General features: G+C 39.9%; 1 protein-coding gene across 4 annotated transcripts in view; it reads left to right on the top strand.

Moving 5' to 3' along the window:
* The window catches only part of shc2 (SHC (Src homology 2 domain containing) transforming protein 2), a 76130-nt gene that overhangs the window by 38151 nt on the left and 20031 nt on the right, over positions 1–17948 (top strand). For all 4 annotated transcript variants that reach the window (XM_057840547.1, XM_057840548.1, XM_057840546.1 and 1 more), the window contains 7 exons: positions 2272–2332; positions 2434–2553; positions 5707–5760; positions 5838–5889; positions 5983–6109; positions 9505–9685; positions 16072–16165. In XM_057840547.1, coding sequence (XP_057696530.1) covers positions 2272–2332; positions 2434–2553; positions 5707–5760; positions 5838–5889; positions 5983–6109; positions 9505–9685; positions 16072–16165 — 689 coding nt within the window. The remainder of the gene's footprint in view (positions 1–2271; positions 2333–2433; positions 2554–5706; positions 5761–5837; positions 5890–5982; positions 6110–9504; positions 9686–16071; positions 16166–17948) is intronic.

The raw sequence follows: 17948 nt of genomic DNA, 5'->3' as shown, positions 1-17948 counted from the left end.
ATGGTTAGGAAGGTAAGAGGCAGCTAAGATTTGTTGATATTTCAGACTATTTATGTTGCCTTCCACCCTGCAGATCTCTCCCACACCCTTATACTTGATCTAACCCCAGACCATGATTTTGCCACCACCAAACTTCAGTTTTCTGAGTGAATCTCATATCCATGCGGGCTCCAGTAGGTCTCCTGAAATATTTGCGGCGACTGTGGTGTAATTCAATGGAAGAGCCATCTGAAAAGTCCCATCTTTTGCCACAAAACAGTGAAGTTTGGTGGTGGCAAAATCATGGTCTGGGGTTACATCTAGTATGGGGGTGTGCGAGAGATCTGAAGTGTGGAAGGCAACATAAATAGTCTGAAATATCAACAAATCTTAGCTGCCTCCTACATCCAGTCCGCATTTTACGGCACACCTTCAACACACTACATTACCGTCTCCCGATTTACTGAGAGACTTTATCGGTAAAAATGTCAGCTGTGTGGGATCATTTCACCTTAAAGGACGACAAAGACGAAGAGACAGAGCGCAACATATGCCACAATAAAGTCAAGCGTGGTGGTAAAGCTGTAAGAAGTTTTAATTCAATCAACCTAATCAAGCATTTAGCGAAATACCACCACAAACAATATAAGGAGTTTGTTAAGAAAACCGAAGACAAAGAGAAAGGTCCTACGCAACTAACACTGGCAGAAAATTTTGCTATGCGTGACAAACTGGCACTCGACAGTCCCAAAGCCCAGGGAATAACAAGAGTCGAAGAATTCATTCTGGATGACGAGCCATTATCTCTCGTGAGTAAAGACGCACCATCCAACACTTAGAACCACGGTACAACATGCCCAGCCGTCATTACATCCTTGAGCGATTCGGCCGTGAAGATTCGAGAACGATTCACAAACATCCAAATTCCGATTATTGAAATATGTCGAGTAAAGCGGAACTAATACACAGCGCGGTCTTCGGGGCGCAATGAGAAACGGACCGCATTGCGTCCTGAGAGTAAACATCATGCTTGTCATACACCCGGGTAAAGCCAATGCTCAACTCACGGCTTTAGCTCAACTCATGCCGCTGGATAAAAAACACAAGAATACCTGACTGCTGCTGACAGCCACTACATACTACGTCAACATCGTTTAACTGTAGACAATAGATATCATATATATATATAGAACTAGATGCAAAATGACAGACCCGACGGCGTTAGCAACATTGAAGTATGGAAAACTAGATGTGTTAGTAAACGGCCGCCATCTTAAAGCAGAAGACTTCCCTAGTAGGCTGTTGTGAACCTTCCAAGCGAATCTAATTAACGTTTTATCTAAAATACTCCTAAATCGGCAAAATCTTGACTTGAATCTATCTTCAAAACAGTTTTAAAACTTTCACATGTCTGAAGTAGACAGAAGGGAAATTATGGAATAACAGGAGCAATTTTAACAACTTTAACAGTTGATTCGCAAAATTAAATGAATGTAGTTTAAAGCTGCTGATACAGAATGGGGACTTGAGTATTTTATTTACTGTTTTAAAATGTTAACTTGATACTGAAATACTCGTTTATTTAAACCTGAGAGGCTTTTTATACAATTATTGTAGCTAATGCACGAAACGGAAAAAGCATCTAATAGCTTGGGGGGGTTTGTGGGATTTTCCACTGAGGTCGTTTGTGTTTTGCTTTTTAAAGACAGTTTACAATATTATTTGCACGTTTTACTGACTGACTATGCCATTTCTGTTTGTTATTTATAATGTTTTGTGTTTGTCACTGAATAAACAGGTCAGTTTCTTGTTACCAACCGTTGTGTGTTATTCAAACTCACCTAATTCAGCTGGCTAGTTGTTATCAAGAGTACTAAAACTCTTTTCAACATGAGTCTGACAACTAAGTAAGGAGGCTAAATAACTTTCAACTTTAACACATGCTCAGATAGGCCGGTATCGGTATCGGCCAGTATCGGTATTGGATCGGAAGTGCAAAACAATATCGGTATCGGATCGGAAGTGCAAAAACCTGGATCGGGACATCCCTAAATATAAGCATGTGATTTTGTATGTACAGTATGAATGAGCTACACCGTGCAACCCTGCGGGCTGTATTGGACCCCACCCATGGTGGGCCATTTTCGGCCCGCGGGCCGTACATTTGACACCACTGGTCTAGATGTACCTATTGAAGAGGCCAGTGAGCATCACTTCCTATCAAATCCAACAGTGTTTGAATTCATCCCTGGCATTTTTTAATTCTTGACCTTTCTCCACCCCACTAATTAGGGAGGCCATCAACAGGCTATGCGACACTGTACCAGGTGGAAAAGGTGCATGGCGAAAGAAGGTGAACTTCATCTCTTATTCATTCCAAAAGGGTCACCTTGGTGGCATTTGACATCTTTAAGCTGTTGTGTCAAGCGTTCAACTAATTGTCATTCTATATAGGCTGGGAACAAAGCTCTTCATTCCATCATGGGAAAGAGCAACCTGCGTTTCGCCGGCATGAGCATCGCTGTCAATATTTCCATAGACGGACTGGGTCTGCTCATTCCTACAACAAGACAGGTACAGTATACAGTGATTCACAACCACCATGAGAACTAATGACTAAATTTGTTTAATTGGTCAAAGATTATTCTTTATTCACCACAAATAGAGTTGTCTGATACAATCGCCCCCCAATTAATATTGGCTTATAAAAGCATTTTAAATGATATTGGATAATGGGTTTTTTATTATCGGTTTTGGGCAAATATGAATGTTGCCTTCAAATTAAATGTAGAAGCCTTCTGCCTTTGTACAAGGGCTGGTCACATCTTAGCACAGCAGTTATGCTTATTGACCTTTAGATGTCTTCAAACTAAGATGCTTGGAATATGTTATGTGAGCATTATCATTATTAAAGCATTCAGTGGGGCATCGCAATACAATTAGCCAGAGGATGTCGACGACTGCATGCTGTGATCCCTCGTTTTTCGCGGTTAGTGGGGACCAGAACCTGGCGCGATAAGTGAAAAACTGCAAAGTAGCGCCCCGCCCCCTCTTAAATTTTGTGTGTTCAATGTATTTATTCAGATTTAGCATTGGAAAGATACAGTTGTGGTCAAATGTTTACATACACTTGTGAAGAACATAATGTCATGGCTCTCTTGAGTTTCCAGTTATTTCTACAACTCTGATTTTTCTCTGATAGAGTGATTGGAACAGATACTTCTTTGTCACAAAAAACATTCATGAAGTTTGGTTCTTTTATGACTTTATTATGGGTGAACAGAAAAAAGTGATCAAATCTGACATGAAAAAAAAAAAACTTTTATGTATATGTACTTTAATATATAGTTATTAAGCACTTCAAATGTAATAATTATGAGAAGTTTTAAACATGTTACTGTCCCACCGAAATATTTTTAAACAAGAACAATGTAAGAAAAATTATTGTCTTTATTAAATGCTTCATTGAGTGAGTCCCCTCAAATCTGCTCAAGCTGCTCACTTACACACAATGAGTTGCCACAGCAACTGTTTAGCTAGCTACACAATGATTGACGCATGTGGCGCTTTGAAGTTTCGGCTCAGATCAAACCTTAACATCTGCCAGTCATCGTAAACTTTAAGAAGCAACTCCAGTGTACAGTGATCCCTCGCTACTTCGCGCTTCAAACTTCGCGCTCTCAGTAGATCGCGGATTGTTTTTCAATTACTGTAATTTTCGGCCTATAAGCCGCTACTTTTTTTCCCTCATTTTGGATCCTGCGCTTATAGTCCAGTGCGGCTTATTTGTTGATTTATTTGGGTTAATATGTAACACTTTATTTGACAGTGGCGTCATAAGACTGTCATAAAACCGTCATAATTATGAAATGACACTAACATGGGCATTACTGAATGCTTATGACAGATGTCATTCAGTGTTATTCGGCAAATTATGTCACCAACTCTATTTATGTCCAACTCAGATTTTTTACATCCATTCAAATGTGAGATAATTGGTTAGATGACACTAAGTGACATCTGTTATAAGCATTCATTAATGCTCATGACAGTGTCATGTCATAATTATGATTGTCTTACGGCGCCACTGTCAAATAAAGTGTTACCAAATACCATAACTAGCAATTAATGAAACAAGTGGAACAGTAACTGAAGAAATAATTAGCACATAACATAAATTTGATTGTTTTATACATTTGTAGCGCTGCAGTGCATGCTAGGAGGCATGTTGGACGACAACAGTGTTGACAGCAGGAGGTTGACTGTCTCCCCCAAGGGAGCAGTGATGACCAAATGAAGTGTTGCAACAAATTGGTTCAAAGCTTAATGGTGGTTCATTTGGTCTGATGACAGTTTTATGATGCCGCTGTCCAATAAAGTGTTACCGATTAATATCTTTTGGTGTAAATATCCCATAATACAGTGAGGACAGCTGCGGCTTATAGTCCAGTGGGGCTTATTTATGAACAAATGCCGTTTTTGTGTCAAATTTGGTGGGTGGCGGCTTTTAGTCAGGTGCGCCTTATAGTCCAAAAATTACGGTAAAAAATAAAGAAACAAATACAGATAAGGCATCCTAAACCGATAACGTAGTCTCACTCTCCTTCCTGCTGCTCTGTGTTGGTCAGGCAGCGCACTGGAGTTGCTTATTAAAGTTAACGATGATTGACAGACGTTTAATGTTTGATCTTGCCACAGAAGAAGTCCCCCAGAGAACGAGGGAGTCCCCAGAGGGGGCGCTCTCCAGCACACCCTCCAAGGACTCCAAAAAGGGTGGGTACTCTGAGATGCTGTTCGGTGCATAAGCACAAACAACAGTCAGAACCAGTCCCCCCACCCGAAGGCGGAGGGAGGCTATCCTCTCGTCTACCGGGGTAAACCCCAACGTACAGGTGCCAAGCCAGGGGGTAATAAGTATGCCCACACCTGCTCGACGCCTCTCACCGTGGGCAACTCCAGAGTGGAAGAGAGTCTAACCCTTCTCGAGAGGATTGGTACCAGAACCCAAACTGTGTTTGGAGGAGAGTCCGACTATATCTTCTTCTTCTTCTCTGCCTTACACACTAGCTCAGGCTCCATCCCTGCCAGAGAGGTGACTCCATGTCCCAAGAGTTAGCCTCTGCAGCTGGGGGTCGGACCACTGAGGCCCCCGCCTTTGACTCCCGCCCAACTCCCTATGCACCCGACCACTTTGGCCCATCCCACAGGTGGCGAGCCCATGGGAAGGGGAACCCAGGTTGCCTTTTCGGGCTGTGAACCGGGCTCCATGCGTACTGGCCCAGCCACCAGACGCTCCCCTTCGAGCCCCACCTCCCGCAGATACTTTTTCATAATATTGTATATTAGCTGAAACAACTTACAGCCTTATGTGGGCCAAACTAGAGCGCAGCTGTCCTTTATCCATGTCAGACGATAGTCTGCTCCTGACAGTCCAGCCAGACCCAATGCTGCCACCAGAGGGCAGTGTATCCTCCATCATTACATAAAATACTGTACAAAAGTTTTGGACTTTTTGGATAGTTATTTTGGTGTACTTAAAGGGATAATTCTGATTTTCACGGAAATTCAGTTTATGTCACCAGCATAGGAACGTAACCCGTTCGTAACCCGGAGACTACCTGTACTACCTTATTTTAACGGACAAAAATGTCAGAAAAATGACCTTGTTTCTTCTTCTGCTTCTTCTTCTTTTTTTTTTTTAACTGATTAACTGATTGTTTCTTTCAGATGTTAGCGCACCACCCTATGCAGTCCATCTCATTTGCCTCTGGTGGAGACACAGTGAGTCAACTGTTTGTGATGTTGTCCAGTTTGGCTTTGGCATCTTCCTCTAATGCATTTCTCTTTTCATTTCGCAGGACACACCCGATTATGTTGCATACGTGGCCAAAGACCCCGTGAATCAGAGAGGTAGCATGTCCCACTATCAAATCCACAAGTAGCTGAAGAGATGGATTTTAAACTTACAGTGGGCTGATCATTTGTGTCACCTCTCTATGCCAGCATGTCATATTCTCGAGTGCTCGGATGGTTTGGCCCAGAGTGTCATCAGTACTATTGGCCAAGCTTTTGAGCTGCAATTCAAACAGTACCTACACAGTCCACCTAAGACTCTAACGTCTTTAGACAGGTAAATACATTATTCAGTATACATTCATAGAGATCAAATGTAACTTGGCAGAGTAAAATAAGTCAGAAGTCGCCAGACAGATCCCGCAATAATACAGTGGGGCAAATAAGTATTTAGTCAGCCACTAATTGTGCAAGTTCTCCCACTTGAAAATATTAGAGAGGCCTGTAATTGTCAACATAGGTAAACCTCAACAATGAGAGACAGAATGTGGAAAAAACACAGAAAATCACATTGTTTCATTTTTAAAGAATGTATTTGCAAATCATGATTAAAAATAAGTATTTGGTCAATACCAAAAATTCATCTCAATACTTTGTTATGTACTCTTTGTTGGCAATAATGGAGGCCAAACGTTTTCTGTAACTCTTCAAAAGCTTTTCACACACTGTTGCTGGTATTTTGGTTGCTGGCCCACTCCTCCATGCAGATCTCCTCTAGAGCAGTGATGTTTTGGGGCTGTCGTTGGGCAACACGGACTTTCAACTCGCTCCACTGATTTTCTATGGCCATGAGATCTGAAGACTGGCTAGGCCACTCCAGGACCTTGAAATGCTTCTTCCGAAGCCACTCCTTTGTTGCCCTGGCTGTGTGTTTGGGATCATTGTCATGCTGAAAGACCCAGCCACGTCTCATCTTCAATGCCCTTGCTGATGGAAGGAGATTTTCACTCAAAATCTCTCGATACATGTCCCCATTTATTCTTTCCTTTACACAGATCAGTCGTCCTGGTCCCTTTTAAGCCTGAACGATATATCGTTTAAACATCGCCATTGCGATGTGTGCGTGTGCGATAGTCCCATCGCAAGGACGTGCGATAGTTTTTATTTTTTTTTATCCACATACGCCCTGCTCTCTGCTCTGCGCAGAGCCTCTTTGAACCTTACAGTCACTGCAGCACTTGCTTATTAAAGTTAACGACGCTGGTATCTTTGATCTTGCCAAAGAAGCGGACATCACAGAGCCGCAGCTGTCAATCATCGTTTAACTTGTGAAACAGTTTCTGCAAGGAAGCCGCTTTGGAATGAATGTGTGTGTGTGGGAACGTTTGAGACATATAAAATTAAATGTGATCATGAGGAGTTTGTAATTTCTACATGTCCACCAAGAGTCACAGCTAAGCTAGATAAACAGAAGTATTTAATAAAGCCAAGCATTTTTCTACTACAGTACTTTATTCTTGTTGAAAAATGATTTGGTTGGACAGTTATGTTTAAAACTGATCATAATTATTACATTTGAAGTGCTTAAAACCATTTATTAATATATATATACATTATATATATATATACGTTATATATATATATATATATACATATATATATATATATATATATATATATATACATATATATATATATATATATATATATATATATATATATATATTTTTTTTTAAATCGTACTTTGGGGAAAAAGTGAGAAAAAAACATGCCTTACATGTATCTCTTTCCAATGCTAAATCTGAATAAATACATTGAGCACACACACAAAAAAATAAACATTTGGGGGGCGGGGTGCTCAACTTCGCGGTTTTTCACTTATGGCGGCAGGTTCTGGTCCCCATTAACGGCGAAAAACGAGGGATCACTGTGCACTGGTCGTTGTGAGTCATCCAAAGTCTTTCCAAACAGCTATTCAACTCATCTAGTGAAAATTTCTTTAAAAAAAAAAAAATATATATATATATATATATATATATATTTTTTTTAATATCGCAATATAATATCGCAAACCCCCAAAAAATCGCAGCAATAGTTTTTTCCAATATCGTTCAGGCCAAGTCCCTTTGTAGAAAAACAGCCCCAGAGCATGATGTTTCCACCCCCATGCTTCACAGTGGGTATGGTGTTCTTCGGATGCAATTCAGTATTCTTTCTCCTCCAAACACGAGAACCTGTGTTTCTACCAAAACGTTTTTGGTTTCATCTGACCATAACACATTCTCCCAGTCCTCTTCTGGATCATCCAAATGCTCTCTAGCGAACCACAGACGGGCATGGACGTGTACTGGCTTCAGCAGGGGGACACGTCTGGCAGTCCAGGATTTGAGTCCCTGGCGGCACATTGTGTTACTGATAGTAGCCTTTGTTACTTCTCTCTGTAGGTCATTCACTAGGTCCCCCGAGTGGCTCTGGGATTTTTGCTCACCGTTCTTGTAATCATTTTGACGCCACAGGTTGATATCTTGCATGGAGCCCCAGATCGAGGAAGATTATCAGTGGTCTTGTATGTCTTCCATTTTCTAATAATTGCTCCTACGGTCGATTTCTTTACACCAAGCGTTTTACCTATTGCATATTGAGTCTTCCCAGCCTGGTGCAGGTCTACAATTTTGTCTCTGGTGTCCTTCTACAGCTCTTTGGTCTTGGCCATAGTGGAGTTTGGAGTGTGACTGACTGAGGCTGTGGACAGGTGTCTTTCATACCTATAATGAGTTAAAACAGGTGCCATTAATACAGGTAATGAGTGGAGCCTCGATAGACCTCGTGAGAAGAAGGTAGACCTCTTTGACAACCAGAAATCTTGCTTGTTTGTAGGTGACCAAATACTTATTTTACACTCTAATTTGGAAATAAATTCTGTCTCTCACGGTTGAGGTTTACCCATGTTGACAATTACTGGCCTCTCTATTTTTTCAAGTAGGAGAAATTGCACAATTGGTGGTTGACTAAATACTTATTTGTCCCACTGTAATTCAATTATAGCCAATTTTTGAGTCAATTGTAAAAGGGAAATATAACACATTTATGTCATTATTTTACAGCGGAAACATACAATATATTGTTCCTCAGCATTTCTTGAGTTTCTGTATCAGATCCGGTGGTTGTCTGGCCTCACTAACATGTCTGGTGCTCAGGACAAATTAGGGGACAGAATAGGAAATTGCAGAAGTGGAAAATTAATTGACTGCATTATTGATAGGACGCAACAACAAAAGTACACAGAAATAGAAACTGCCCATGTGAGTAAGCTACTCAGTGTGTTGTAACACTGGCACACACACATTCATCCTGTCTGTAGTCCTTCCTTTCAACAGTAGTAATGATGATCATCATACTTAAATAGATCACCTTCGGATATGGAGATGACATCCGATCTGCCTAATCTTATTGAACGCCTACATTGTCGTTATTATTGGAACTATTGGTACAAAGTTATTAGATAGGGAAATGAGCGCTCAAGGCCAACATTGATATTTAAACCGGCGATGCAGGGCTAGGCATTTGGTTCGGAGAAAATTCCTTTGATTTTTTACCCCTTAAAAGGAAAAGCTAACAAAGGAAAAATGGGAACTACAGTTCAAGTTTGACCAAGTTGTGTTAAAATAGTGTGTATCCAATCTATTCTCCTCAGCGCCTGAATGTTAATTAATGCACTGTTTGTTTACTCAGGTCTTTCAGGACAGAGGAACCGGTGTGGGGCGAGGATGAAGACTTCTCCGAGCACGACTACTATAACAGCATCCCGGGCAAGGAGCCTCCGCTCGGGGGGGTGGTGGACTCCAGACTGCGGCCCAGTCAATCCCAGCTATCTCACATCCACACACAACCACAAAGCAGAGCATCACTACAGGTAATTGATAGCCAGAGGTGGGCAGAGTAGCCAAAAATTTGACTCAAGTAAGATTAGCGTTACTTCAAAATCATATTACTCACATAAGAGTAAAATGAATCATCCAAAAAATTTACATAAGTCCAAGTAAAAAAGTATTTGGTGAAAAGAATACTCAAGTAATGAGTAACATTGTGAGTAACTTCTTATGATGTTTGATTTTGTTGTTTGTTTTAAACCAGACATGTCCAAAGTCCGGCCCGTGGTCAAATTTCATCCGGCCCCCAGCCTCTGTCATAAAATCTATAACGTCTGGCCCGCACACAGACTTAATAAATTGGTCAGCAGTACTGCTACCAGCATATGAAGTAGCTTACACACTAAATGCTGCTCCTCATTTACCCACTAAAAGGCAGCAGCACTCTGTGTGACTCTTTACTTCCAATTTTCTAAAATGGCGACAATAAACAAAAAAAAAAGAAAGTTGACTGCGATGGCTGACGTTTCAAGAATAGGTGGAAATTGGACTATTTCTTCACTAAAATACGCAACAACTGTGTCTGCCTCATTTGCAAAGAGACAGTCGCTGTTTTTGAATAGTTCAATGTGAGGCGACATTACCAAACAAGACACGCTGACATGTACGACAAGATTAGAGGGAAGATAGGCAGCGAGAAATTGAAGCAACTTGAAGCTAGTTTAATTTCACAGCAGCAGTATTTCGCAAGAACCCGAGAGTTGAAAGAGAACGTCACAAAGGCTAGTTGCGCGATTGTTGAAATTATTAATCATAAAAAAAAAAATGATAAAGCAAATGTGACACACAGAATTGCTTGCTAAAATTTGCTTAAATATATTGTTCTACGTAAAGGACGTCAGCCAAGGTCGCCCCCCCCCACATTTTTACCACACCAAATCTGGCCCCCTTTGCAAAAAGTTTGGACACCCCTATTTTAAACAATAGTAGTGCTGCAACAATTAATCGATTAACTCGAGTATTCAATTAGGAAAAAGGATTCGAATTAAATTTTGCTGCTACGAGTATTCGTTTAATTAAAGTGGCGTTGTAATGGTTTATTTTGAAAGTGTTTGCATTGTTTTATTGATTTGGGTGGATACACAGCCCTCTAGTCTGCCTCGTTTCACATGGCTGAATCCAGTTGCTCCATAACATACCAACATAAGCCAAGATTTTGTTTGAGCTAATGTTTTTTTTTTAATGCATTCGTAATTTAGTTTATAGGTATAGTTAGCCGTTTTTTGTGGGAATATGTGTCTGAACCATTTGTTAAGAGCAGTGTAAAAAAAAAAAAAAAAAAAAAAAGTTAGATTTTATAGCATTTAAGCTAGCAGACTTTAGCCAATTGTTCTTTTGTTGTACATTGAACCTTATTCATTTGTTACCGTATTGGCTCAAATATAAGACGGCACTGATTATAAGACGACCCCCTCTTTTTCAAGACTCAAGTTTGAAAAAAGACTTTTTGAATACCAAATTAATTTTTATACAGAAAATAATTACAGTACATCTGAAACAAATGATTATAACTATATTTGAGAGAAAAAGCATGTTATTTTGCATCATTCAAATCTTAATATCTCAACATTTAAATATGTAAACTAAAGTGCAATCACATTCGTAAATGAATGGCTTCTGGTTTTTGACATGAAAAAAAACCAATCTATTGTGATGAAACAACAAATTTGTAATAACTGCATTAACCATCAAAGTGAAGTCTAACTGTAACTGTTGTCTTAAAACAAATCTGAATAAGGAAAAACATTGCAATAAAATAATGCAAACTGGTTAAACTTGAGAGTAGCTGAGATCTGTCATGACAGAACATCACTTCAATAACTGGCGCCATCTAGCGTCATGAATGGGTATAATGTCTAGATCGCGAAAATAAGACGACCTCCGCTTTTTCAGTCTTATTTCAATGCAAAAAACACCGTCTTATATTCAGGCCAATACGGTATTATTATTTTTTAATACCGTCTGAGGCTTTTAATTTTTCATGTTCCCTATCTGATTACTTGATTATTCGAACTAAGTAGTTCATCGATTAATCGACTACTAAAATAATCGATAGCTGCAGCCCTAAACAATAGTAGTACCAATCCAATTACATAACTGCATTAAGCCAAAGAGATACAAAAAAAAATCATTGAATTCCGGCGAGAGGGAAAAAAAAAAACCTGCAGAACGGAAGCATCATTCGTCCAAAGAGCATGAATGCCCTTTAGTGGAGCAAATAATTCGTAGTTTGAATAGAGTTCCTTCATAGTTCCTTTTATGAAATTAAAAGGATCATATCTCCGGTTTTTGTGGTCAATCGGTGCCAAATAAGAACTAGGAGAGAGGTTAAAATCTGTGCTTTAGAGTTATGTTGAGGGCAGCGCTCTATGTCAAATACTTAATTTTTTACAGTGCTTTAAAGCAAGGACGTAGGTTTGCATAGGAACGGTAGGGACATAACAGTACCAACTTTTCAGGATGCTCAAATTGTCCCCACCAACTTTTAAGCCACCTTATTCGCATTATATAATGACTTAGGTTATATGGGTAATTTAGATTGTCTTACCAGATGTTGTAAGGATAGAATAGACTCTACCATTATTAAGTGAATTATTTTCATTATGTTCAGACTTAAATTTATCCCTTTTCACTTGCTGAATATGCTGGTCCATTTTTTTCCCCTCAAATGCACGTTTGATTGGCTGATGACTTGACCCCCTGCCCCCTCCTCCCGCCACAAAGACTCACACAACCCCGCTGACAGGAATACAACATGCCGCCTCCTCCACCCCCTTCGAAGAGGATGCATATTAGGAGTTTTTTTCGGCCAGCACAAGCCACTGTCAGTAATGTAAAAAGACGTTGTTGTTGTGGAGATGGGGGAAACACCGCTAATTTTGCTACAAAAAGTCGGACCTGGATCAGAGTTAGCATTGTCAACGTAGCCGTCCCTTATTTGGATCATTGTTTGCATTAGGTGCATTACCGTAATGCAACACGGTGGCTTCAGAGTGCAAGTCCCCAGAATGGGTCCACTTTAGAGGGACACTGACATGAACATGAACTGACATGAAAAAAAAAAAAATTGTGAAATGAAATCAAATATCAGAATTACATGATGGTACTTTGAGTCTTGATAGTATGCTTCAGATGTAAATCGGTCCTTTGATATCAGATTTTTTTATGATTTTATTTCCCAAATCACTTTAATATTACTGTAGTTTAGTTTGAGTCTAGGTGTGCTCCAGTGTCTCACAGAATTTTTGGATAGCTTCCTGTTTTGTTTTGTTTTTTTAAATAAAGGGTCTCGGACTTCAAAATGAATTTTTAGTAGTTTTTGAAAACAAGGTTTGAATCGAACGTTGTGTCAAATTAACCAATACACATGAAAGTTAGTTTAAGTCAATGAAGATTTATTTTGCATTAATCATTTAGCCTATCAATTAATTGGATTCATATTTGTGAGAAATTTAGCCCTGACCCCCATTTACCCAATCTGTTTGGTCTTATAAATGTCCCATCCCCTGCAAAAAGTGTACATGTAGGTTATGCTGTTATATCATTCCTACCAATGTTGAGACCAAAACTACGCCCTTGCTTTAAAAACACCACGTGATTGAACAAGCCAGTGTGATCATAAAACGGCAAGCTTGAGTCTGATTGGTATAATGGAGTCATGTGATTATTGTTGCGATGTCTCATTGGTGAAACCGGTAGAGCTACTGTTAGCATCGCTGGGACAAAAAAAAAAAAGGAAAATCTAATATGTAGAATAAAGAGGTAAAAATGTAACGACTAGTGTAGCCCAAAGTGGTGAAGTAAGGGTAGGGTTTCTTCTTCACAAATCTACTCAAGTAAAAGTAAAAAGTATGGCTTGGTAAAATTACTCCTAGAATTAGATTTTTCTCAAAAAGTTACTCAAGTAAATGTAACGGGGTATATGGAATGCGTTACTACCAGTGTTGTTAATAATGGCGTTAGAATATAACAGCGTTACTAGCGGCGTTATTTTCTTCAGTAGTGAGTAATCTAATTAAATACTTTTCTCATCTTGGCAGAGCCGTTTCCGTTACTGAGGCGGGAAAGGCGTGCGTTACTATGCTTTGCGATGTTGGTTGTGACGCCGTTGCAAACGTGATGCTACTATGCTAGGTGGCTACAATAATACCTGACTGTAGCCGATAGCCTACAAACTACGTCCACATGATGCTTCGGTAGACATCACATATATACAGAACTAGATGCAAATGACAGACACGGCAGCATTAGCAACATGTATTATAAAGAACTAGATGTGTTAGTAAACAGCCGCCATCTTAAAGCAGTAGACTTCTCAAGAAGGCTCTGTTATAGAGAACCTTCCTAGGGATCCTAAGTAACTTTTTTTCTAAAATACTCCTAAATCGGCAAAACTGAACTTAAATCTATCTTTAAATGATGAAACAGTTTTAAAACTTACACATGTCGAAAATAGACAGAAGGGAATTAATGCAATAACAGGAGCAATGGCGTACCGCACGCAGGCTATTTTTAGACCGTGACGTCGCATCGTAAGGCGGAAGTAAAGCCGAAGTGGGACATTATAGACCCACCCTCGCATAGACCCAACGTAATTAGTGCTACTTTTCTCCGGTAATCTTTCAAAAACGAACATGCCGATCATGCATTGCTTTTTTGGAACTTGTAGAAACGACTCTAGACATTAATTACGACACATGAGGATGTTTTCTTCATACGTTTCCGGAAACCAAAAACTCGGGAGGAAAAAATGTGAAGACCGAATCAACTTGCGCGGACTTTACACCAGCTCGGCGAATCCATTCACGTTTCATATGCGGTAAACATTATGTTGGGTTGGCATGGTCTTTCAGAGGACAAAGAGGTAAGCCATTTTTATATTTTTAACTTATTTTTTTAGCGTAACGTTGTGCCGTACTGCTTCTCTCTGACAATGAATGACCTGAAAAGAATTACAATGGTATCTGACTGCCACTGTTACCGTTTCTGTTATATATATATAAAAAAGACAACTTTAGTAAGGGGGAAGTGTAAATAAATTATAGGATTAAGATGTGTTATCAATGAAAAAATGAAAAGTGTTCGTTGGCTGTCACTGAGTAGCATTTGCGATCGCTACACAAAGCTAACTAAATTACCCCCCAAGAACGGTAAGAGACGTAGGACAACCAGAGGATATATAAGAAAGACAGGGCTGATGGTAAAGGATAGCTTGTTGAAACAGGAGAATGTCATTGTCAGTCGCGTCGATAAAAAAGCTAAAGCTATGCTTAGGTCGGCTCGTTTTTTTTCGTCTTTTTGAGCCTTCAACACTAAAGCCATCTCTTTAACTGAACATTATTGTGTTCTTCCACATCTTTGCCAGTCAATTTGGCACTAGGGCACATCATTTTCGGAGAGAATTGGTAGGTTTAGCTCTGTAAACATCTCCTTTGTACACGATTTCCATTCATTTCCTATTAGGGACAAACAGTGGCTTGTCCCTATTTAGCAACAGTAGCTAATGTCATGAATATTAATGAGCGAAAGGGACGCGTCTAGTTTTCGCAATATCCGCAATACACCTGTGTCGAGTTAAGTTTAGGGTAAACAATTGGGCTAGGGCCAATTGCCCCAAAAACGCTTTAAACTTCACATTGTGTGACCTGTTTTGTTTGTTGTTTTTTTAAAAAACATGAAAATTATCACCGGTTACTTTGCCAAGTAACTAATTGCTCTTACATTCAGGTAACTGAGTTACTAATGCAATTACTTTTTGGGAGTAAGATTAACAACACTGGTTACTACCCACCTCTGTTGATAGCTGACATTGGGAATGGGAATTGTTCATTCGGAAATACAGTAAATGAGTGGTCACCTGACAGTCTATCGCTGTCAATGGCCCTGATACCGACAAACAATAATGGATAGACTACATTTAAGATAAAAAAAACAAGATACATTTACAGTCCTGTAAATGGAAAGTGTTTAAAAATAAACAATTTCCCTTAGCACATCTGATCAACTGTATGCTGATAGGCCAAGGCCTTTGCTTGGGATTCAGTGAACTAAAGTAACCAAAACACAAGATAAAGAAATACCTCTCGGTCTGATACCATTCAGTTCAAGTCAGACTCCCCAACAGTCCCAACCTGTGATGTTGCCGCACTTTAATTGCTCAAAGACAAATATGACTCGGCAAAGAGGCTCGCTTGATCCGTTGACCCAGGATGAGAGGAAAAACATGCTAACATGATGGGGGCTTGGGTTTCAAATAGAGTGCCTGCAAACTACATTATGTGTGGTGGCGGGATGAGAAAGATGTTCATGCATTATTAAAGATGGGTTGTTGTTTTTTTAAGTTTTATTGTGAGTGCGCGTCTGTGTGTAGATGGGCTCACCAGCGAAAAGGGAGCAAACAACTCACCATGCAAGTCAACTGTGCTATGAACTTCATTGGGACACCGACGCAACCAGTGGTTCAGGTGAGACATCTAGCGGCCACACAGGGAACAGCATTCACTGTGGATACTTGGCTCTTTATGTTGGGATTTATTCGATTACAGCAGTGATGAATGAAGTACTGTACTCACTTTTTTTTTTTTTTACTTACTTACTTACTTTAAAAAAAAAAACAAGTACAGACACAGTGGCAAAAATACTTAAATAAAATGTAATACGTTTATCTACATAACACATACAGTAGGGCAAATAATTATTTAGTCAACCACCAATTGTGCAAGTTCTCCGACTTGAAAAGATTAGAGAGGCCTGTAATTGTCAACATTGGTGAACCTCAACCATGAGTGACAGAATGTGGAAAAAAACAGAAAATCACATAGTTTGATTTTTAAAGAATTTATTTCTAAATTAGAGTGGAAAATAAGTATTTGGTCACCTACAAACAAGCAAGATTTCTGGCTGTCAAAGAGGTCTAACTTCTTCTAATGAGGTCTAACGAGGCTCCACTCGTACTAATGGCACCTGTTTTAACTCATTATCGGTATAAAAGAAACCTGTCCACCACCTCAGTCAGTCACACTCCAAACTCCATTATGGCCAAGACCAAAGAGCTGTCCGAAGGACACCTGAGACAAAATTGTAGACCTTCACCAGGCTGGGAAGACTTAATCTGCAATAGGTAAAACGCTTGGTGTAAAGAAATCAACTGTGGGAGCAATTATTAGAAAATGGAAGACATACAAGACTACTGATTTTCTCCCTCGATCTGGGGCTTCATGCAAGATCTCACCCCGTGGCGTCAAAATGATAACAAGAACGGTGAGCAAAAATCCCAGAACCACACACGGGGACCTAGTGAATGACCTACAGAGCTGGGACCACAGTAATAAAGGCTACTATCATTAACACAATGTGCCGCCAGGGACTCAAATCCTGCACTGCCAGATGTGTCCCCCTGCTGAAGAAAGTACACGTCCAGGCCTGTCTGCTGTTCACTAGAGAGAATTTCGATGATCCAGAAGAGGACTGGGAGAATGTGTTATGGTCAGATGAAACCAAAATAGAACTTTTTGGGTAGAAACACAGGTTCTCGTGTTTGGAGGAGAAAGAATACTGAATTGCATCCGAAGAACACCATACCCACTGTGAAGCATGGGGGTAGAAGCATCATGCTTTGGGGCTGTTTTTCTGCAAAGGGACCAGGGTGACTGATCTGTGTAAAGGAAAGAATGAATGGGGCCATGTATCGAGAGATTTTGAGTGAAAATCTCCTTCCATCAGGAAGGGCATTGAAGATGAGACGTGGCTGAGTCTTTCAGCATGACACCGATCCCAAACACACAGCCAGGGCAACAAAGTAGTGGCTTCGTAAGAAGCATTTCAAGGTCCTGGAGTGGCCTAGCCAGTCTCCAGATCTCCACCCCATAGAAAATCTGTGGAAGGAGTTGAAAGTCCGTGTTGCCCAACGACAGCCCCAAAACATCTCTCTGCTCAAGAGGAGAGCCGCATGGAGGAATGGGCCAAAATACCAGCAACAGTGTGAGACAAGCTTGTGAAGAGTTACAGAAAACGTTTGGCCTCCGTTATTGCCAACAAAGGGTACATAACAAAGTATTGAGATGAACTTTTGGTATTGACCAAATACTTATTTTCCACCATGATTTTCAAATAAATTCTTTAAAAATGCAACAATGTGATTTTCTATTTTTTTTTCCACATTCTGTCTCTCATGTTTAGGTTCAATCATGTTGACAATTAAAGGCCTCTCTAATATTTTCAAGTGGGAGAACTTGCACAATTAGTGGT

Source organism: Corythoichthys intestinalis, chromosome 7 (assembly GCF_030265065.1).
Source record: "Corythoichthys intestinalis isolate RoL2023-P3 chromosome 7, ASM3026506v1, whole genome shotgun sequence".
NCBI lineage: Eukaryota > Metazoa > Chordata > Actinopteri > Syngnathiformes > Syngnathidae > Corythoichthys > Corythoichthys intestinalis.
Note: the sequence above shows the minus strand (reverse complement) of the source record. Positions and strands in the feature narration are given on the sequence as shown.